This window comes from Camellia sinensis, chromosome 13 (genome assembly GCF_055761805.1).
Source record: "Camellia sinensis isolate YWXY chromosome 13, ASM5576180v1, whole genome shotgun sequence".
NCBI lineage: Eukaryota > Viridiplantae > Streptophyta > Magnoliopsida > Ericales > Theaceae > Camellia > Camellia sinensis.
This window is the reverse complement of record NC_138973.1, coordinates 3,024,000-3,048,045: the sequence shown is the minus strand read 5'-3', so window position 1 is coordinate 3,048,045 and position 24,046 is coordinate 3,024,000. Positions and strand designations below refer to the sequence as shown.

General features: G+C 34.4%; 1 protein-coding gene across 3 annotated transcripts; it reads left to right on the top strand.

Moving 5' to 3' along the window:
* The first annotated feature begins 17,113 nt into the window (after positions 1 to 17,113).
* On the top strand, positions 17,114 to 24,032 carry LOC114267591 (SH3 domain-containing protein 1). 3 transcript variants are annotated; one of them, XM_082901246.1, is made up of 11 exons: positions 17,114 to 17,646; positions 18,670 to 18,783; positions 18,936 to 19,005; positions 19,089 to 19,237; positions 20,081 to 20,182; positions 20,277 to 20,477; positions 21,163 to 21,225; positions 21,362 to 21,514; positions 22,191 to 22,265; positions 22,505 to 22,681; positions 23,755 to 24,032. In XM_082901246.1, the coding sequence occupies exons 1-10, from the start codon at positions 17,587 to 17,589 to the stop codon at positions 22,631 to 22,633; spliced, it is 1,116 nt and encodes a 371-aa protein (XP_082757372.1). In that variant the 5' UTR covers positions 17,114 to 17,586; the 3' UTR covers positions 22,634 to 22,681; positions 23,755 to 24,032. The 3 variants fall into 3 exon arrangements, with proteins under 3 accessions (XP_082757372.1, XP_082757371.1, XP_082757373.1); XM_082901245.1 differs by lacking the exon at positions 23,755 to 24,032 and having other exon boundaries at positions 22,505 to 22,873; XM_082901247.1 differs by lacking the exon at positions 23,755 to 24,032 and having other exon boundaries at positions 17,351 to 17,646; positions 18,882 to 19,005; positions 22,505 to 22,873.
* The last annotated feature ends 14 nt before the right edge of the window (positions 24,033 to 24,046 follow it).

Here is a 24,046-nt window from a genome sequence, read left to right as displayed (position 1 = left end):
GACAAACAAAATTTTTTGCACTATTTAGCCTGGATAGTAGTTACCTCAGCCAAAGCAGATTGGCAGGTTTGACCAACAAATTTTTGAACTTTTGGGCCGAGATGGTTATCTCGACCAAGGAAGGTTGACAGGGTTAGTAAACTGAGTTAGTCTACTCGGTGAGACACAAAAAGAACGACTCGTCGTACGATTGCGGACTCGAAAGTTATATACATTGAAGGCAAAAATGTGGGACTATTCAAATTTTTGGGAGGTACATGACGCTTGTAACAAGAGAACGGGGCTAATAGGGGCACGCCACGTGTCCTAGGAATGACGTCGTATCAAACATGCCAGATTAGTGGAATGACGTGCTGAGCAACTGACAAGACTTGTTGGGACTAAGCGAGTTGTGAGACTGAACAACTTCTCTAGTTTGGCAGGGTTGAGCATTTTTAGCTCAGCTAGAGGAAAGTAATCCCAATCATGCTTCGCAGATGGAATTAAGGGGCAATTGAGAGGGTAATTTGTATAGCCAAATTGGGCCGAGTTAGAAAGCATTGTTTCTGAATATTGGGTCGCGTTGTGGGCCAAGTTACGAGCTTAGGATAGCTCGGTGTGGGAACAATGGTTGATGGGCCGGTCGGTGAACTCCAGTTGCGGTCAGTGGGCGAGCCGAAGTGCTATGTCAGCCACATATAGGAAGCCGAGCTAGAGGTAACCCGACGAGAGGATTCAAAGCAATTAGTGATCATGCGGCTCGATTAGGGTATTTGTGCCAGGTAGTTCGGCTAAACGTTGCTAGCCAAACAAGGTGATAACCATCTCACTTAGTTGGCAGTGAGTAGAGTGTTATCAGAGTATGCATTATCCTTGGGAATGTAATTCCTAGGAGGACTCTGCTAAGGAGAGTAGAGTCCTACTAGGATTGTGCAAACCATCTCACTTGGTTGGTAGTGAGTAGAGTGTTATCAGAATAGACACTCTTCATTGGGAGTGTGATTCCTAAGACTCTTATAAGGAGAGTTGGAATCCTACTAGGATTGTGCTAGGCAGAATCTATAAAAGCTCATAGCAGGACCTATGTACAGGTATCTCAATTCTTACTCTAACATACACAGAGTTTTTGTGTCTATTGTCTATTCGCTGACTTAGGCATCGGAGAGGTTTTCGGCACACACTCGCCGGCTAACTCACGTTTGTGTTTTCAGGTGACAAAGCGACGACGTTTAGAGAAGTACAAACTTGATCAACAAGATTATACGAGAAGATTATTTCGTGCTCGTACAGTCCCGCCTCCAGACTAAAAGGTCATAAAAAAAATGGGTTTGTCTACAGAGGACCCCTCCCATATGTATTTATTATGGCAAGAACCCTGCCATTCTGCTGCCCAAAGTCTTAATAAATACATACACTTTACTCCCTTCGCATAGCATTGATAGCCTATACTCGTGTCCTAGCTCGTCTGAGAACTAGATTCGCCTCAATTGCTTGTCTCTTGCCCTTTGTTCATAGCTCGCGGCTTGTCTTCGCTCCTAATCCATGATCAGTCTTTCCCTTCATTCCGAGTCAAGGGGATTGGGGGAAGCTTCCCCGTTTGTTATACACACTTTAAAAGTGTGTACCATAGTCTTTTCCATAATAATCGTGTGCACTCTTTCTTTTCTTTTAAAGAAAAGATGAATTAGTGGTTGGCATACGCAATGCATGTGCAATTAAAATAAATAAATAAATAATAATAATAATAATAATAATAATAATAATAATAATAATAAAGAAATTAATATCATAATATGTTAGTTGCTTAAATAGTAAGTGTGTTTTTAGTGAAACCCAAGATTCTTGAGTTCAAACCTTGCTTTTGGATACCAAATTCAATACTCACATATATAATAGTATAAATAGATAGAAGATAAAAGGACAATATTAAAGCACCAAATTCAGTACTCACATATATAATAATATAAATGGATAGAAGATAAAAGGACAACAAAGCACAAAATATTACTATATTACTATAAAAAAAAATATTACTATATTACTATAAAAAAAAATATTACTATGTTACTATATTTTCTCCCACTAATTTTAATTTTCTTTAAAAAAATTAAATTTTTTTTCTTACTATATTACTATATTATTCATACCATATATAACTATTCTCAAATTTTTAAAATTCATGATAAAAATTAGGAACCTTCAAAATATTTTTATTTAATTACACACATTTAATTTCTTTTGTACATTTTTTGAGGGGCGAATTTGCCACGAATCATTTTTATTTTTATTTTTTTGGGGGTTATGTTGGTTTGGTTTTGGTTTTTTTGGGGGGGGAGGTGGGGGAGGGTGGTTATGTGTACCCTAATTCTAAACTCTAAAACCCTAAAACCTGTCACGCCACAAAATCTAAACGTTCTCGTCTCCATAAGGTTTAAATAAATTTCTATGCTCGAAAGATGACAAGGGATTTAAAAAAAACTAACAAAACACCAACTAAACCATCCACCATAATTTCATAACTATCAAATATCTCCAACATTAAAGTATCAACAATTAGTCAAAACAATTTAAATAATGTAAAATTGAAAAATAACCCACAATGCCTAACTATCATAATACTAAGGTCATAAAAAAATTAATAAATATATAAACTAATATCAACCCTAAGCTCAAGAAAACAAAAGAAATCCAAGAGACATGTCTAACAACTATAGTTATTTCACGTCACCACCGTAACCCCAACTAATCCTACAAAGGAAGTTCGGTTGTGCTCAAATAGAACACACCTAAGATGTCAAGAAACAAAACGGGTCAGTATACAAGTATACTGGTATGAGTACAACTATTTGACACCCACGTGTCCACCAAACACAATTAAAAATACATTTAATTCCTATTACGGGACAAGACAAGTAGCTCCATCCACACCGAAATGAAATGGTGGTTTCTCGCGATACGATGTGTCACGCCCCAAACTCGCCCCTAAAAGTTTGGGCATGACTAACCCATAATGAGTTCCAAAATCGAATAAATATATAACATGAATACCGTATATGGCAGGGGGCCTGAACGGAAGCAACGATTAGTCTAAGATGTCATCCATCGAGCTAGTGTTTAAATGTCAGGATCACAGAACTTTTCATCACATAATCCAACATGTAACGAAGCATATGCACAAGTGATAACTATATACATCCATACATATACAAATCCCAACCCCACAACTGGAGGTATGACTAAAACATTCAAGGGAGAAAGTTATACATGCTTGTCAACATTTGACAAAAGTGCTGATGACCCAAACATTATGAGTCATAAAAGGAACTCTACAAAAATAAATACTTCATTTAATTGATTGGTCACAGCGAGGTTGATAAAAGGACTGCTACGGCTGGACTAGGATTGACCTCCGAGTTGATTACCTACATAGATATACATAACATAGAGTGAGCAAAGCTCAGTGAATAATAGCAATGTAATAAAATCTCATGTGAATAAGCATAAGACACATTGAACATAAATTAATAGTTCATGTACTTGACTTGTCCTGTTCTTATTCCCATGATGGCCTCGGGCCCAATAGTGTTTGGAACGACTTTAAGCCCAATATTATACAGAATGGCCTCGGGCCCAATATTAATCGGAACGGCCTTGGGCCCAACATATTAACAGCTGTTCAAAACATTAGAGGTGGGTAGAACATCGACATGTACACTACCTTTCCCAGCCTTAGGCCACGAGTCACAATAGTTCACATCACATTAGGGTCGGTGAGACATCGGCATGTCCCCACCTCCCTCGGCCTTAGGGCCGCCAATATTTAGTAGCTCACATCAGAACGGCCTCAAGCCCATTGATAGCAAAACAGAACGACCTCGGGTCCATAATTATGCTATTGCTCAAATCTTACAATATTAGAATTCCAATTATCCACCACATCAAAACATAACTCGTTCATGAGTAATGATATATCAACGATGATTATCAAAATAAATAGAATACAAGGTACACTACTATTACTCACAGTGCTGCGGCGGAACGATAGTTCCTTCCTGTATGTGACCTACATACACATGCAACGCATAAATTAGTCCCTTTTCTTTGGTCGTTTCCTTTTTTAATCAATATCTGATTCATTCAACCTTCATTAAATTTCAAGTATTTTAAAAGCTTCAAATATACATTTTAGCAATCCCAGAAGGTCAAATAGAAGAAAAGAAACACACAGGGTTTTTCCTCTTGGGCCACACGTGCGGAAGCCCCTCGCCGCAGGTACGGGAAGGTGGGCCGCACGTGCGCCCCGCACATGCATTTATTCCAGTACCCCAACCTCTAATTCCCCTGTTTTCCGCACATGCGGCTGTGAGTCCCGCACGTGCGGTCGCAGCCCCTGTTTTGAGCAATCCGAATCAAAGCCAAAATCCAACAAGGTCACCACATCACAAAGGGGAACACATGAGAAAATCATCTCAATATTATAACATAACAATACCATAATGCGAATTACAAGATACAATAACACTAGAAACATGAATCACAAGCTTGATTAGACCTTAACCCCCTTTTGTGGTTAGATTAATGTATGAATATTATATATACATATATATAACCATCATCTAGATGTATGGGTGGATTCTAACATGTGAAACTAAAAGAAATAAATTGAAATTCCCCTTCTTATAGCTCAACATAACTCCAAATCAACCAAACACAAGAAGTATTCTTCAAATAAACCAATTATCACACACTTGATCTTAATTATAAACCCTAACTTACATATATATAGGAAAGTTTTTGCTTAAATGAATTAGAGAGGTTATTCTAGGTGAATTGTACCTATCTTGAGCTCAAATCTCTACAATGCTTCTCAATTTTTCCAATCTTGTTTCTTGTTAAAGCTTTCTCCCCTTACTCTCCCTCTCTAACTCTCTCCTTCTCTCAGGAGATATTTTTATTTGTATGATATAACAAGTGACCAACAAAAGAGTTTAAAAGGTTTATTTAAGGGTTAGTCATAAATTAATCAATTTAATCGTTCCAAATAAAATTTTTACGAAAATTCATATTATAATCTAAAAATCATGCTCATCACAATTATAAAGTCAATTTCGGGTTATCGAACCTCTAAGGCTTTCAATTACTATTCCAAACGTCACGATTGTAATAGATTTTTATCATAATGGACAGATCTAAACCAATAGTCATATAATTCACTCAATTAAACTTAATTTCACATGGAATCTCACATTAACCATATAAGTGCACATAATAAAAGACAGAAAGCATACCAGAAAGCATATAAGAAGGTCGGGTTATTACACGGCGGCATTTAGTTTCTTATCTGTACACAACGAAACATAAATTGAGTATAAAATAAACAAAATAAGAATAAAAATATGGTAGGTTAGCCTTGCATAAAAAGTTAGTAAGACCCACCATTCTGCAAAAAAAATAAAGTTAGTATAATTTAATCATAAGTAACTTGTTGAAGAAGTATAAAAATGCATTGTTTCATACTTAAATAATTCGAATTGACCAAAATTCAAAAAACAAAAGTTGTACATAGTCAAATTTCCTAAGGTAACGTGGACGAATTTAGTAGAAACTGAATAGGTTGAGAAAAAAACTTAATAAAAAATCCTAAACGAAATTTGATTGAAAAATCTAAAACCGAAAACAAAAAGAAACTGCTGTAAAATGAATTTTTTCAAAAAAGTTCAAAACACAAAAAGTGTTCAGAATAATTTTTTACTTCAGTTTACACAAAACCAATAAAAATGAGCTCTTTTCGTGGGTTAAAACAGCCCCTAAAATCTACATTGCCAACATGAATCAAAACTACTATAACCAAGATCATCCGATTATAAGTTCTAATCGATCTTTTTTATAAAAAGTTAAAACACAAAAAATTCTCTAAAATCACATATACATGTCTCTGCTCAAATTTCATAATTTATCGAGGTCGTTTACTATTTTTCAAAATGTACAAATCAATACAATTCACACTATAACAATAAACTCATATTTAATTAGTTATACCTTAACTTCACCACTTTGGCCTTTCACTTCCGGCCTACATATACATCCTATGTGCATCCTGTATACCTAACACCGCTCCGAAGCCAAACTTCCATGGGGATATCGTCCCGAGTTTGATCCACATTCCTTGGATGGTTAATATATACGTACGCGTGTAAATCAAAGCACTCGTCTACTCATGAGAACGATGCAACAATATATATATATATACACACAATCTCTCATCTACTCATGAGAACAAATATAACAATGCCAAGCCTAAGGCATTTAAATAAATCTCATAATCCTCACTTTTTTTTTATACACTCCTTCTCACCAACACTCAAATAAAACAACAATCCATGGAGTCATGGTAGAGTATAAGGAATTTATCTATGGGTTCTAAGTTTATTTTAATTTCATATAACCATGAGTGTGATTATAACCATAAAATAAATACATATAAAACCCTAAACCTGACATACACAACTAATCAAAATAATTAAAATCAATCTATCATCTTCATGTAAATACAAAATCAAACTAACATCAAATTAATAAATAAAAACAAAGAATTAAACATAAATCAAGGGAAGTGAGTTTTGTACTCATAATTATTTTTCAAAGATCAAAGAGTTACTTGAAGAATTAATAAAACTCCCAAAATAAAACCCTAACCCCTTTCTTTTCCTTTTTTCCTCTCTTCTTTCTCTCTCGGCTGCACACAACCCTCTTTTCTTTTTGTTTTCTTTCTTTTCCTAATGCTTATTGTAACGCCCCCAAAATAATATCATAAATGCATCCACAAATACATATAAATGATAGCATAAATCAGAGTCTTAGTCATTTAATTACATAAAGTTAATGAATACAAGAGTTTAACATAAATGAATGTCCTATTGGCTTACACATTTCCAAACTCTGACTTGGTTACAACAAAATAAGCTTCGCTCAATACATATTTAGCCATAGGCTATACAAAATAAACAAAACATGAAGCTCTTGCTTCCCAAAGGTCCCTCCAATGTTGTTGCCTTGATGGAGGCATGTCATCATTACGTGAAAAGGTTATTCCCAAATAAGGTGAGCCACAACCCAATAGAAATCATCTAACTCAGTATATGAAATTTAGTAAAGGTATAAGTACAAGTGCATAAACAATGCTCATGATAAAACTTTTCACCACTTTATATACTCATAAGATATCAATTTGAAGTCTTAATCCACTTGCTTTCAATTCATATTCCGTTCACTTATCTGTCTCAATCCATGAGTCAATTTCGTTATTTTTCAACAACCGAACTGAGGCTATAACTCAATAATTTTCAAGTCATACAACACATATGCATAAACACTTCAAACTCCCATTTTACGGATATTTCATCCGCGGGCAACCATCAAACGAGACCCATGTAAACGTAGGCTATACAAGCACAACAATTGCCATTTTATGGATATTTCGTCTGCAAGCTTGGCACCCATGTATAGTTTTGGGACTTTCACCCAGGACACTCCAGCTAACTTAATTATAATAGAGTCCATCCCCTTTCTCTTCCCAAATAATCATTCATGCATATGCAATGTATTTAAACACATAATCAAGCAATGGAGTACATCCCATTTCCACTCCCAGACAATCATACATATACAATGTATATAAACATTGCCATATTCAATGACAACCAACCATGGACTAGTTTTAGTTCACCTAATCCACATGCAATTTCTACAACAAGCAAAGCTATCATCTACTGATAGCCTAATACATATATTTCTAAACAGGTATACAATCTCATGACAGATAATTTATTCAAACTTTCAAAGAATGGGTTAATACATAACCAATCCCACCATTCATATTAATACCCTCTCAGTTTCATATTTTCAATGTCAATTTCAAATATTTGTACAAAGTAATAGTTTGATTCAATTAGGGCAATTTCTCCTTTTTCCCTAATGTTAGCCAAGTGCCAAGATTACCAAATTAGACATAACACAACATCATTTTCAAACCCCATAAGCATTAATTTCACTTTCACCCAAAACCCCTCTTTCCATTTTATGTCCAAACCCTAGGTTTGTTTAAAACATCCCCAAATCACACCATTGTTACACAAGAGACAAATAACTAGGCTAAATATCATATGAAAAGTGTAGAAAGATCCCTACCTCAAACGAAGAAGGTGAGCCAAACAAGAGAGAAACTCAAAGAACACCGAAACCCACTTCTATTCGGATCAAAATGTAGATCTTGAGATGTTCTATCCTTTTCTCAAAAGCACAAGGGTGGAAATCCCAATAGATCTAGATGAAATCTTAGAGAGATAGTGATTTTGGAGAGAGAGGCTTAAGAATAAACTTTTTGGAAAGTTTGAGAGAGAGAGAGAGAGAAAAAAAAAAGATTTAAAATGACATCTTCTCGGACTATTATACACGCAGTTCGCTCGAGCGTGAAAAGCGGCGAGCGGAGGAGAAAATTTTGTGAAGCCCGCTCAAGCGCAAGAATACCCGCTCAAGCAGAAGAGCCAAAATCTAGATATCACAGGTTTGGAGAGACACGCAACTAACCTATTTCAAACACACAACCACATCCCGATTACCAAAATACAATGAGAGACAAGGGAAACAACATATAAATAACAATATGAAAGCATTAAACCCGAGTCCAGGGTACCACAAGAATCGGGTAAAAACCGGAATCGCTATACTTATAACCTAATTGATAGCCCTCTCATGATATAACACCCATTTTTTTTGTATATTATATTATATTATACAAATACAATATAAATACAACATATATAAATATGCTATATATGATCAATACATATATATAACACTTTTTATATACATATATATAAATATTCAGATTAATTATATATAATTAAGTGTCACATTAAATTAATTAAATAACACATTAAATTCTCATGTATTCACGCAATTAATAAAGTTAAAAATAAAAAAGTAATAATAATATTAAATAATGACTTAAGAAAAATTAGGATCGCTACAAATCTTAGCCCCTAAATCCTAAACCCTAAACCTTAAAATTTTAAATCCTAAATCCTAAACTCTAAAACCTAAACCCTAAACCTCTTAAACCCTAAACCCTAAAATCTTAAATCCTAAACTTTAAAACCGTAAACCTCTTAAACCATAAACCCTAAATCTTAAAATCCTAAGCATCTTAAACCCTAAATCCTAAACCCACCCCTACACATAACCACCCTTAAAAAAAATAAATAAATAAATAAAAAAGAAGCCCAACAAATAAATAAATAAAAACAACTAAACCAACACAGCCCAACAAATAAAAATAAAAATACAACCAAACCAATACAGTCCAAAAAATAAATAAAAAAATAAAAAGAACAAATAAAAAAAATTAAAAAACAAACAATAACAACAACAACAATTCGAAACATTAGAGGCTTCAATCTTTTTCCTTGTTTTTCTATTAGGCCACGTTGATATCATTAGAGTGTGACTACGGGTACCACCAGCTATCTAAGCATTGCATTTTTTAATTCTTGAGAATGTTTGAATGGTATTAAAGGCGGATTTATGTTGGATTTATAGGATTGTTAATTCAATATTTGATCGTAAGACAAGGAGCAGTGATTGGAGGTGAGCAATATGTGAGTTCCATAAACTAGTTAGATTAAGTGTTTGGTTTTATAGGCTAATAAACTTTGAATAATTTTAATACAGTTATGGGGATTAAAAAAAAAAATTTGTTGCTTAATTGTTACCTACTTCTACAATCAATATTTAAATAGGAAATTTTTTATGGGTATATAATTGGCAATTTTAGATCACCTTAGATTTTATTTTCTTAATAAGGTTTGTTCTTCTAACTTTAATGAAAATTCAGATAAATTTGTCTTTAGTGGGAGGGCTTTGTTGTTCACTCAATAACATCAAGTTAATTATTTTGTTTGGTTCAAACTTCAAAATGTCATAATTTTTCATTATGTATAATCTTTGGGAAAATTATATTGACATCCCTAGAGGTTTATGTTTATTACAATTTTTTGTCTCACTTTTTGAAAATTACATACCCTTCTTTGAGGTTTAAAGTTTCATTATAGATTATTCCCTCCAGCAATTTAATTTTTTTAAATATCAATTTTTCCCTCACTGAGTAAATTACATTGACACCCCTCACATTTTAAAAATTACAAACCCCTCCCCAAGGTTTAAAATAGTATTACCAATTGACCCCTCTGTTAGTATTAGTTGGAAAAAAAAAATTCATTGAAAATAAAATTAATTGGAAAAAAATTAATTGAATAAAAATTTTGTTAGTCAAATTTTTAAATTTCTATTTAAAAACCAACGTAAGATAAAAATTACACTGACACCCTTTGAGGTTTATGTTTATTACACTCTAAAGATAAAAATTATATAAAAATGATAATTAGTTTTTATTTTTTATTTCTTAACCAAATTAATTTTTAATTTTTAAAAAAAAAATTCTAAAAATCAAACCATACATAGCCTAAGAATCTTTTGATAAATCATTTCTTACATTGGTAACTTATTTAATTATTTGTTAATTTTGTGACATTTTTACCATCTGAGGCCTGTTTGGTAACCATTTTGTTTTCAATTTTAAATTTATATTTACAAAAATTAAAAAAAAAACTGTCATAAAAATTTGTTTGATAATTTTTTTGGTTTATAAATAGTTGTCTTAGTTTGTAAATTTGAGAAAAAAACGTAAATTCAAAAAATGAGTTTACGTTGGTTTTTAAACAGAAATTTAAAAATTTGACTAACAAAATTTCTTTTCAATTAATTTTTTTTTCAAATAATTTTTTTTCCAATTAATTTTTTTTTTCAACTAATACTAACCGAGGGGTAGTTGGTAATGCTACTTTAAACCTTGGGGAGGGGATTGTAATTTCTAAAATGTGAGGGGTGTCAATGTAATTTACCCAGTGAGGGCAAAATTGGTATTTAAAAAAATTAAATTACTGGAGGGAGCAATCTGTAATGAAACTTTACACCTTAGGGAGGGGATGTAATTTTCAAAAGTTAAGGGGGAAGCTACAATAAACATAAATCTTAGAGGGTGTCAATGGAATTTACGCATAATCTTTTTAAATAAAATTAAAATTTTTGGAATCCACTTATCGAGATACAAAATCAAAATGGATTATGAAATTATACATATAAAAAAATTATGAAATTTAGCAATTTTTGAAGTAACTTTCTTAGTTTTCTAAAATTGTTAAATTTCATAGTTTATGTCTGAGGAAATGTAAAATTTCAAATTTAATAGTTTTTCAAATTGAAAAATTGTAAAATTTTATTTATTTTTTGTCTGAGTAACTACGATATTTTACAATTTTTGAATAGAATTTGTGAATTTTTTAGAAATTGAGAATTTTGAAAAATATAATATTTATCTGTTTTTGTGTTTGTAAAAATAAAAGTTTTCATAGTTTTTTTTTTTTTTTTTTGGTGCATAAATTGTGAATTTCACGGTTTCTATATAGAAAATTGTGAAAAATTATGTAACTGAAAATTTTCTCTCTTTTTTTTTTCAAAATTTTATATTGAATATAGCTTTGTTGTTTGTTAGATATTCTTGAATAGGTTTCAAAATTATAAAATTTATGAAGAACAAATGTTATAAAATTTTAAATTTTGAAACAAAAGAAATAAGGGAGCTTTTTTGCTAAATCATTTTTCTAAAAGATTTATTCCATCCAACCCATATTCTTTTTTACTATTCCATTAGATCTTATTTGAGGTAATAAGATCAAAATACCCCTTTCATCTACTTATGTTCCATTTAGTCCACATTATTTTCTTATGTTTCAATAAGTCCTATGGGTGACATAATTACCAAAATACCCCTAACGTGAATGTTCACATCCTATGGCTGACATAATTACTAAAATACCCCTAATGTGAATGTTCACATCGTCAATGTCAATGTTCACACCGTCAATGTTCACACCGTCAATGTGAATGTTCCTATTTGAGGTAAGAAGACTAAAATACCATTTTCATCTACTTATGTTCTATTTAGTCAACGTTATTTTCTTATGTTTCAATAAGTCCTATGGGTGACATAATTACCAGAATACCCCCTAATGTGAATGTTCACATCTTATGGCTGACATAATTACCAAAATACCCCTAATGTGAATGTTCACATCGTCAATGTGAATGTTCCAATTTGAGGTAAGAAGACCAAAATACCCTTTTCATCTACTTATGTTCCATTTAGTCTACATTATTTTCTTATGTTTCAATAAGTCCTATGAGTGACATAATTACCAAAATACCCCTAATGCGAATGTTCACATCTTATGGGTGACATAATTACCAAAATACCCCTAATGTGAATGTTCACATCGTCAATGTGAATTTCACACCGTCAATGTGAATGTTCATATTTGAGGTAAGAAGACCAAAATACCCTTTTCATCTACTTATGTTTCATTTAGTCCACATTATTTTCTTATGTTTCAATAAGTCCTATGGGCAACATAATTACCAAAATACTCCTAATGTGAATATTCACATCCTATGGGTGACATAATTACCAAAATACCCCTAATGTGAGTGTTCACACCGTCAATGTGAATGTTCACACTGTCAATGTAAATATTCACACCGTTAATGTGAATGTTCATATCATCAATGTGTAGAGGCTCGGCCCAGCCCGGGTCGGGGCCAACCCATGTAAAGCCTCGTGGGTGCTTGCCAAAATTCGGGTCGGGCCGGACCGGCCCACGGGCCAAAAAATTAGGCCTAGACCCTAGCCCTGGCACAAAGGTATTCAGGCTTTGGGTGCCCCGGTGAGTCAAGCCAAGGGGCATGGGCCTAGACTTAGGCTTGGGTCGGGCTTGGGTGAGCCTCACCATTTTTTTAAATTCTTTTTAATTTTTTCTCCCAAAATTTTATTATTTTCCACAAAAAAGACACCGGGCCTCTGGCGGGCCGAGCCTTAAATGGGCCTTATGCGGGCCGAGCTTCAAAGTGATGGCCCAGGTCCTAGCCCAAGTTCTCGGGCTGGGCTCGGGCCCAAATGAGCTTGCCCCGGGCCGCGGGAGGGCTTCGGGTGGGCCAATTTTACACTCCTATTAATGTGAATATTAACCGGTCGAACCCACTCCGGGCTGCGGGCCAATTTTACACTCCTATCAATGTTAATGTTAACATGTCAATGTGAATATTTACATTGTAAACGGGTAGAGCCCGCGGGCGGGTTTCGGGCAGCCTACGGGCCGCGAGTCAATTTTACACTCCTATCAACGTGAATGTTAATATGTTAATATGAATATTCACATTGTCAACGGGCCGGATCGAGCCTGCCTCGGGCAGCCCACGGGTCGCGGGCCAATTTTACACTTCTATCAATGTGAATGTTAACATGTCAATGTGAATATTCACATTGTCAACGGACCGGGCCCGATCAGGCCCAGGGGGGAGCTTCGAACCGCCTACGGGCCAAGGGCCAATTTTACATTCTTGCCAATGTGAATGTTAAAATATGAATATTTATAGCCCGCCCCGCCCCGGGCAACGGGCGGGCTTCGGGCAGCCCATGGGCCGCGGGCCAATTTTACACTCCTATCAATGTGAATGTTAACATGTCAATGTGAATATTCACATCGTAAACGGCCCAGGCCGGGCCCACAGGCGGGTTTCGGGCCACCCACGGGCCGCGGGCCAATTTTACACTCTTATCAATGTAAATGTCAACATGACAATGTAAATATTCACATTGTAAACGGGCCGGGCCGGGCCCGCGGGCGAGTTTCGGGCCGCCTACGGGTCGCGGGTCAATTTTACACTCCTATCAACGTGAATGTTAATATGTTAATGTGAATATTCGCATTGTCAACGGGCCGGACCGGGCCCGCCCCGCCCCGCCCCGGGCAGCCCACAGGGGCTGCGGGATAATTTTACACTTCTATCAATGTGAATGTTAAAATGTCAATGTGAATATTTACATTGTCAATGGACTGGGCTCGCTCCGACTCGGGGGACGAGCTTCGGACCGCCCATGGGCCACGGGTCAATTTTACAATCTTACCAATGTGAATGTTAAAATATGAATATTTACAGCCCGTCCCGCCCCGGGCAACAGGCGGGTTTCGGGCCGCCTACGGGCCGCGGACCAATTTTATATTCCTATCAATGTGAATGTTAACATGTCAATGTGAATATTCACATTGTAAACGGGTCGGGCCGGCCCTGCGGGTGGGTTTCGGGTCGCCTACGGGCCACGGGTCAATTTTACACTCCTATCAACGTGAATGTTAATATGTTAATGTGAATATTCACATTGTCAACAGGCCCGGTCGAGCCTAGCCTGGGTAGCTCACGGACCACGGGTGGGTTTCGAGCCGCCCATGGCCAATTTTACACTTCTATCAATGTGAATGTTAACATGTCAATGTGAATATTCACATTGTCAACGGACCAGGCCTGCCCCAGCCCGGGGGCAATCTTCGGACCGCCCACGGGCCAATTTTACATTTTTACCAATGTGAATGTTAAAATATGAATATTTATATCATAAAATTGCTAACCGTTCAAAAAATATTTATAAGGGTATCAAAATTAAATATAAAGGCATAAGAGTCTAAAAAAAGAGTGTAAATCAAGAAAAAAGACTTTATCGAATAAAACTATACATACATGGGACTAAATGGGTTAATAAATTCCTTCATAGACTTTTTGGATTAAAACACTTCTAAATGAGATTTATCAATAAAAGTCCCAAGAAATAATTATATAACACATTATCCAGGTTTTTTAGGTTTATGTGTATCTCACATTTTAGAAGATCAGAGTATTTTGATCAAATATTAAGTAATTTTTTTTTATTTAGCTTAGCAAACTATAATTTCATAATAGAGGAGTTTAATCCAGCAGTGACACGTAACACTTAACCAATTAAGCAATCTTTTGGGTAATTTATATTCTACTATACTTTCATATTGTGTGGAAGTTGTAAAATAATAAGTCTAGTTGTCAGGAAAATTATTTTACAAAATTTGTTTCAAAACATTGCCAATCAACCAACTCTGTTAATTCTAAGCTATGTCAATCAATTGGTCAATTGATTAGAACACGACTTGGTGACAAATTTGATGATCTTAACATTGTTGGTTATAAAAAAATAAATAAATAATTCTCTTTATTTCCTTGGAAAAAATGGTGAAAAATTCAATTTTTTTGGTATGTATGGCATTAGGTCTAAGAATTGTTTTGCTTTTATTCTATGACAAGGATATAATTATTTGATGAGATGAACTAGTTATTATTTTGAAGGATGTTATTATTATTTTGACCCCATTACCGTTAGACTATCGGATCACAATCAAAAAAATCGCTAATAATGGTCGATGCCAACGATGGACGGTAATAATTGTAGTGATATAAATAAATAAGTATAATAGACAAATAGACAATATGTGAAAATATAAATGATACAAGTAAATAAGTAAATAATAAATAAATAGGCAAATAAATAAAGCTAACATCACAATAAAGATAACATCACATTTTTAATTGTTATTGTTGGTTGACTTCGTTTGACAAGTAACTTTTTTAGTTAAAAAGTCAAAAAGTTATTTAAAAATATAAAAAAACTAACAATTTATATCAAAAAGTTAAAAATTTTCGTTTCTCTCTATTTTTTGTACATCTTTTAATAAAAAGTTAAAAAACTATCTTAAATATATTAATTTTTTTATGGGGATGTACCAATAAATCCTAAATTTGTATCTTGTAATCCATTTGGTCCTATGAATTTTCTTATGAACCGTTAGGTCCTATCCCAATGTTAATGACCATTAAACATCAAACATATCATCATCGTCAAAACAACATCATCATCATCAAAACAACATCAAACATCACAACATCATTATCAAAACAACATCAAACTTCATCACCAAAACAACATCAAACATCACAACATCATCATCAACATCAAACGTCATTATCAAAACAACATCAAACATCACAAATATCATCATCAAAAAAATATCAAACATCACAACATCATCATCATCAAACGTCATCACATCATCAACAACACAACATCACAACATCAAATATTACAACAACACCATCAAAACAACATCATCATCATCAAAACAATATCAAACATCACAACATCATTATCAAAACAACATCAAAATCATCATCAAAACAATACCAAACATCACAACATTATCATCAAATAACATCAACCATCACATCGTTAACAACAAAATAAAACAAAAATAAACAAAATCGCAATCCAAATTGTAGATAATAGTACGAGGGCAATTGCTTGATAAAAGTTGACCAATAGCACTCCCTCGATGCAATAAAACCAGACAAAAAACAAAATCAATATGATTGCAAAATCAAGTCCGACGCCTCCATTTTCTCGGAAACCAAATGTAATTTTTTTAATCGATTTTGGAAAAACCTTCAAATCAACCAAGATCATGTTAATCAAAACTTGCAGTTTCAACAAATATTCATGAAATAATCAGTCAACTATTAGAAGCATCAAAGAAAATTCTCCAAACCACGAGCGATCAGATTTTTTGAAAACTTATTATATATACATATATATATATATATATATATATATATCAGTTATGCCTGGGGTGTAAAGGAGACTGGTTATGGTGAGTGTAGGCCAATTGGATATGATCCCCGACCTGTGTCGACACCGTCGACGGGTTACCGGCGAGAAACCGCTTCACCAGCGCCGCCGCCGTGATCTTTGGAGAAGGAGTCCTGAACATCATGATGTTGATGTTGATGATTTTCATGTTGATGTTTTTTTTTGGATGATATTTTGTTAATGTTTGATATTGTCGATTGGTGCAGTTAATGTTGTTAATGTAGCTAATGTTTTGATGATGTTAACCATATTGTTGATGTTGCTGATGTAGATAGTGGGACTAAATGATGCATAAGAAAATTTGTAGGACTAAATGGTTTAACTTTTTACCACATAGGATTTACTGGTAATTTTTTCTTTTTTTATATTATATTTTAATCAAAAAAATAAAAAAATTATTAAAAAAATCTGTTCTAAACGAAGCCTGTCCCTAAAAGAATAGACCTTCAGATTGTTATTACTCTAAACAGTTAAAAATGAAACTAATAACCGAGTATTCTCTCTCTTTTGAATTAAAAGATGAATAATAGGAGAACAAGAAAGCCCAGAACTTTTCGAATTCACAAAAAGACAACTTTATGCCAAAAATTCTCTCTCATTGACAGTGTGGAAAAAAAAAAAACCTTTTTTATATATGCCGAAAGACTCACTGTTGGCACACACACCCTCTCTCTCTGTCTCTCTCTCTTTCTTTTTAGTCTGCTTTTTGGGTATACTCTCTGTTGACGAGTGTTGTTACCTACGCTGTGAGTCTGTGATTGTTCGTCCTCTGTCGATCTGCACGAAAGGGCTTCGCTAATTCTTCCATATACAATAATAATCTTATAGTTTTTTGTTGTCTATACAAAATACCCACATATATACATGAATTATACATATGTACACACACATATAAAGGAATTGTGAAACGAAAGTAGACAGCTTAATACCCAATGGAGGCCATTAAAAAGCAAGCAACCAAACTAAGGGAACAAGTAGCCAAACAGCAACAGGTACCTTCTTCTTCGATTTAATTTCCTGTTTGGTTGCTGAGAATTTTGAACTTTTGAATTATGGGTTTTTGTCTTCTTCTTCAATTTCAACAGTTGGAAGAGTACTGATAGGCTTTGGTGGTCCTTTTTGATTTCGTGTTTGAGGGAGGATCTTAATTATTGTGGTTGTTAATGGCGTAATTGCTTAATTGAGTTGTACGTAAATGAGTATGTCTGTGCATACTATGTTGGGTTTTCACTACTCTTTGGTTAAATCTTGATTCACTTTTTATTGAAATCAGTTGGATGAATTGGGAATTTGAGGTTTTTGTGTATGGACTTGTTTGGGGGATTTAACGAGTCCAGAGTGTTGTACTTTCCAGTGTCCAATTGGTTGAATTCTTGCAACTACGATACAGATCAAGCCATTTTTCTTGCATCAAAGATCTTACAAATTTGCAAAGGAACTGGAGTTGTATCTCCTTTTCATTTTCTATAACAGTACATTTTGTTTTCACGCCTCTTTGAGTCACTGAGATATGGAATTTGACAGTAGGATAAGCAGAGGCAATTGAAATAGGTAGCAGAAACTAATTGAATGGGGGGGGGGGGGGAGGGAGGGTAGAATGAGATAGGGGCTTGCACGTCAAATTCCCTATCCTACTGCCTAGAGTAAGAAAAGAAAACTTATCCATTGAAATAATGATTTCTCTGCTAAAGTCACCGCTTGTATGATAAGTGGGAGAGCAAAACATGTTTGTTATAGTGAAGTTTGACAAATGTGGATGCATCTTTTGTATTGATTTTGAGATTTGATCTTCAAAATATCATGACATAAAAATTGGGTTCACATTTTTGTTTGTTTGTTTGTTTATCCATTCTATGAATTTTTACTCAGCCACGTTGGCCTCTTGTACAACTCATGGGAGAGGGGAAAACATGTGTGTATCCAAGTTTATCAAGCATGACACGGCTTTCATATTTTAACTACTGATGGTTTGATCCTGTCATGACATAACATGTGTAATGTTCATTGTTTGGCAGGCAATTCTGAGACAGTTGGGACATTTAGGTTATGAAGCTGCCTTGGTTGATGATGCTGAACTTCAGTGTCACCAGCAACTTCAAAATCTTTACATTTCTACAAGATCAGCTAAGGTATAGATAATTGAATCCTTGCCAAGTGATTTCTTGATTTATTAAGTTCGTTTGTTTGATCTAATAAATGGATCCTTCTGCACATGTCACAACTTCAGCCAATACATTAATTCTTATGTGATCGAAGTTTTAAAATGCATTATGTTGCACAGCATTTTCAAAAAGATATTGTACGTGGTGTTGAAGGTTTTATTTCAACAGGCAAAAAACAAATGGAGATTGGTGAGTGTGGTTCGAATTCTCTCTATATTGTTTTCGTCACAGTTCCGAGGGAAGATATAAATGTTTGACCTTGAATTTTGTAGCAAGAAAATTAGCTGAAGATTGTTGCAAGTATGGGACTGAGAATCAAAGTGCCGGATCTCCTCTTGCAAGGGTTGCTTTTCAGTTTGGTACCTCACACAGATCAATGGAAAATGAGAGGGAGGCAATGCTCGGAATCCTTGGTAGTCAGGTTACATCTCCACTTTTTTAATTTATACGAGACCATTGTGATACCAATTTTAGCCTTTGAGGACCTGTCTTTCGCTTTGTGGTAGGGGGTATTTGACGACCAGTCACATGAAAATCAAGGTCAATATCGCATGCATTCAAATGGAATGGGTGAAATAACTTACTATGCTATGCTTGATACCAAAGCTTTTGAGTCTTTCTTTAGTGCTTAGTTGCCCTCCATCATTCAATCAGCTTTGTTGATGAGGTTGAAGGCTATGAAGCACTGACACATCATTTTAGTTCCCGTATCTGTCTCTGACACATAACAGACACAGACACTCTTCAGACTGGCCAGCCATATATTGTGTATGAACTTTTTTAAATTATTTTTTCAGTGGACATGTCGGCGACACAACAAGAATACATGTGTCGTGCCTAGATATGCCCCAGACATGTTTGTAATATTAAAAGTTTTTAATTGGGGTCAAATTGTAATACTAAAAAGTTTTGTCCAATTACAGCTGTAGAATATTCTATCACAGCTCTCTACTTGCAGCTATAATGCAAATGTTGGCTAATTGTTATTTTGTTGGATCTTCTCGTTAGGAATAGTAAACAATTACTTTTGGTCACTTTTAGTCATAATTGAAGTTTTCATCACTAGCTTTCTGAATTTTACATCTGTTTCTTTGTGCATTTGTTTGTTTCCTAAAAATGCATGAAGAGCGAATATATGCTATGACATGATATTTTTAGATTTGGAGTTCTCCAATTTTTTTCTTTTCTTTTCTTTTCTGTGGTATTTTTTTTTAATTTTTTTTTTTGGGGGGGGGAGGGGTTATACCCTGTTTATTACTTGCAGGTTTCTGAGCCATTACGGGCATCAATAACAGGAGCTCCTTTGGAGGATGCTCGCCATTTGACTCATCGTTATGACAGACTCCGCCAAGAAGTGGAAGCACAGGTACTCTTTGATTTCACATCTGGGTATATTTGGTGGTATTGTGGTAGACTAGAGGAATGGTGGTAGTGATATATTGAATATATCATTTTACTAGGCAGTTGAAGTGATAAAGCGTCAATCAAAGTGTAAAGATCCTTCCATTTCAGCAGAGATTTCAATAAAGCTTCAAAATGCAGAAAGAAAATTGAATGAACTTAGGTCTGCATTGATGGCCCTTGGAAGGGAAGCAATCACTGCTATGTTGTCAGTGGAGGATCAGCAGCAAAGGACCACTTTCCGAAAGCTTCTTACCATGGTATTTAGTCTGAGATTTTTGTTTTGTATATATTTTGCTTGTCACTAGTATGCAGGTTACTTGCCTCTTGCAAGTACTTGTTATGGGGGCATCATAACTTCCCAACTTCGCTTGCTAATTGTTTGTGCTGATATGCATCCAGTAATATGCATAACTAAAAGTTCATTACATATGCTGCAATGTTGTCTCCTTTTCTTCCACTCAAAAAAAATAAAATAATAATGTTGTCAGAATGTATATTCAGCTGTTGTGTTCCTCAATAAAGGGATTTTCCAAGTTCGCATATGCAGTAGCAAATATCCTTTGTTCTCAAAATGAATATGCAGGGTGTATTAGTTTTTTCTTATTAAATTTTCCTATTGTGTCATGAAAATTGATTTTGGTCAATACTAGTCATATTTAAATGCAACCCAGTGACCACTCATAAAATTCTCATATAGCTTGGTGAAAGGCTTTGCTGTCAGAGTTCCTGAAAACCAGGAATATATTATTTCAACTGTCTGTTATAATGAATTAAAATCCTGATTGGTATTAGAAACTTGCAATAAGAACGAAGAACCCTTTTTATTGATGTTTCTTGTTTCCATTCTTACAATGGCAATTTGGATTAAGGCATTTTATTTTTCTGAGCATGACCTTTTAGTTGAATGTTGTTGTTAGGACCTTACATGAATTTCACTTACAGGTGGGTGCTGAGAAATCTTATCATCAAAACATCATTGCCACTTTGGATGAGCTACATGCTGAGGTTTGTAATGGTGCACCATGACTTTCTATCTTTTCCTGGAAAAGATTTATCTGTCTTCCTGGAAAGAAACCTTCTTATTTATCATTGCTGTGGGAAAGATTATGACCGGATGCCTACTGTTTATTATTGGAGTTAGATGATACTGGAGAAGCAACTAAACGAGTCTTCATCGCAATCAGTGACTATGCAGAGAGATGCAGATGTTTCACCTGTGCTTGATGATACTATTTCAGATGGACCTGATGTTCCTCAAGATGAGCATCAAAATGATACCTACTTCATTGCAAAAGTAAGCTCTTTGAACTCTCTAGGATCTGTTACTGCACATGAGGTGGAACTTTTTCCATTGGAGTCAATTCAATTTTAGAAATCGTCTACTTTTTTCAGCTTAATTGTATACATTCATGGTTGCTCACTTCACATATCCCGAAATTGGTCTCAGAGTTGTTTTATCGAGTTTAAATCATTTTACCATGTTCAGCTGATGTTTTTTAAATTTGTAGCCAACTATTCTGAATATCAACTTAAGAACATAAAGCATCTCTTCTTCATGCAATGTAGAAAGATATAATATCTTTGCTCGTCATTCTCTGCCCAGTTATGTTACTGCATTTGTGTTGGCTATGACAATATTGTCTGCATTGACCAGAGTCATCTCATTTTCAATTCGAGCAAACACGTCTTTAAAACTTTAAAATTTACTCTTGAGCTTTTGAATGGTAAGTGCAAGGTTAGTGAGAGTTTGCATTACCCAAGGGTAGAATTTGGAAACTTTTCTTCTAGTGTCATGAATTGTTTACCATTTTTCAAACTATTTACTTGCTTAAGTTGACTTTGCCCTTTTGCAGAAGGATCTTTTTCACTTTGAAGTGTCATGATGCTTTCAAAATCTTTAAAATACCTATGAAGTTGGCATCATTGTTTTCCCTTCTTTTAAAGTATGCTTTTTTCCCTCTGTCTTTCAGGTTATACACTCATTTGATGCTCAAGCAGAAGGTGAAGTAAGTCTTTCAGTTGATGACTATGTTGTAGTTCGCCAGGCAAGTCTTGTCATCACTGCTAGTCTTCATCTATATGCTATTGTTGTTGCTTTATTTTTGGGATAGTCTTCATCTATATGCTATATGCTAGTCTTCATCTATACGCTATATCTTCATCTATATGCTATTTATTTCATTTTAAACACTGTATATCTATGTGCTATATTTGTATAAATTATATATTATATTAAATAGAGTAAATCTCATTATTAAACTTCTGTGGTGGTGGTGCTCAACAGGTGGCTCCTACGGGATGGTCTGAAGGTGAATGCAAGGGTGAAGCTGGATGGTTTCCCTCTGCATATGTAGTAAGGCAAGATAAAGCTCCACCACCGAGTAAGGCAATGGAAGCAAATTCATCACCCTGAATTCTGCATTCTGTTGTTATGCCGCTTTGCTCTAAAGAGTGTATACTTGTAAGTTTTCTAAATCTTGAAAGAAAAATAGTTTGTTTTGTTTTATTTGCTGTGTATAAAATTCAAAAGATAATTCTCTTTTGGACTCCGAATTTAGTTCATTATTTGTAAATGGGGTATAGTGGGAAGAGTTGTTATGAACAACATTAGTGCACCTTTTGGATGGAATCAAATTGAAATGTTTTGTTGCAACGGTCAGATCTGTATTGATGCTAAATATGTTCATATTGCATAGTTCCACCTATATTTTATTGATTTTTTAAGTGTACATGTAATTCTTCCTATATTTTTTGTGTAGATTTGTATTCCATTCCATGGAATTACTTATTATACAAACATGTTTCTATGAATATGAATATACACATCTACACAACATATAGTAATGCCAGCTCTAATTTATCCTTTGGTTTCGTGTTTTTTTGTGTTTTTTTTTTAAAGTACATTGAAAAGCAGAGGGAGAATAGTTCCGAATGAGGATCCTCTCCTTGCAGTTTTTGTGCTTGCACCCGTCCTTGCAGGCCCAATTTTGATAATCTGAACCGTACATATTTTATGATTTATTCAGTATATCATACCTGTAAAAAATCAAGTTGATCGGATATCAGAAAGTATGTGTTCGAAAAATTGAACTAAAAATTATTTTTTAAAGAATTTAATAAACAGTTTTCCGAACACATGCTTTCTGATATCCGATCAACTTGATTTTTTACAGGTATGATATACTGAATAAATCATAAAATATAAACGGTTCGGATTATTAAAATTGGGCCTAAAAGTAAACCCGAAGGCCTGCAAGGACAAGCACAAGTATAAAGCTGCAAGGAGAGAACCTTGGCTTGAATAGTTCCATGTTCATTTTTGAGTTTGATAAGAATTGCATGATTTTGAAACACTTTTGTAAAGGACAGTGCTCCCTTAATTATTAGTTGTTTTGTTAGGTAGTGTTTTGATAAAATTAAAATTTTAAATTTAAATACTGAAAACTGAATGATAAAATTTTTAAATTAATGATTTCTAAATTTTCTTTCAATTTTTATATTGTGGTAATGAAGTTTTATATTGTGATATTGAAGTGGCAGTTATGCAACAATGGCATAGTGATGGTGGAGTGGATAATGGTTGTTGTGATAGATGGTAGAGGGGTGGTGGTGCTGAGGTAGGAGGGGGTGACCATTGCTGCAGATGGTGTGCATGAATAGTTGTAGGTCGGTACTTATGGCGACGATGACAATGATTGTAGAGGTAGTTGTTGCTTTTCACATAAAAATGTAACTTTTCCTCTTTTCCCCCCAACAGACTTTACTCCCAAAAAAAATAAAAAAATCTAAAGCACTCTGTTTGAATATATCAATACAATATTTAAGT

What these genes read in the sequence shown, in the direction of transcription:
- LOC114267591 (XM_082901246.1), top strand. Translation starts at nt 17,587, where the DNA reads ATGGAGGCCATTAAAAAGCAAGCAACCAAACTAAGGGAACAAGTAGCC. An exon ending in CAAAAAACAAATGGAGATTG is followed by an intron (nt 19,006 to 19,088) that starts GTGAGTGTGGTT and finishes TGAATTTTGTAG; the next exon opens with CAAGAAAATTAGCTGAAGAT. An exon ending in ATACCTACTTCATTGCAAAA is followed by an intron (nt 21,515 to 22,190) that starts GTAAGCTCTTTG and finishes TCTGTCTTTCAG; the next exon opens with GTTATACACTCATTTGATGC.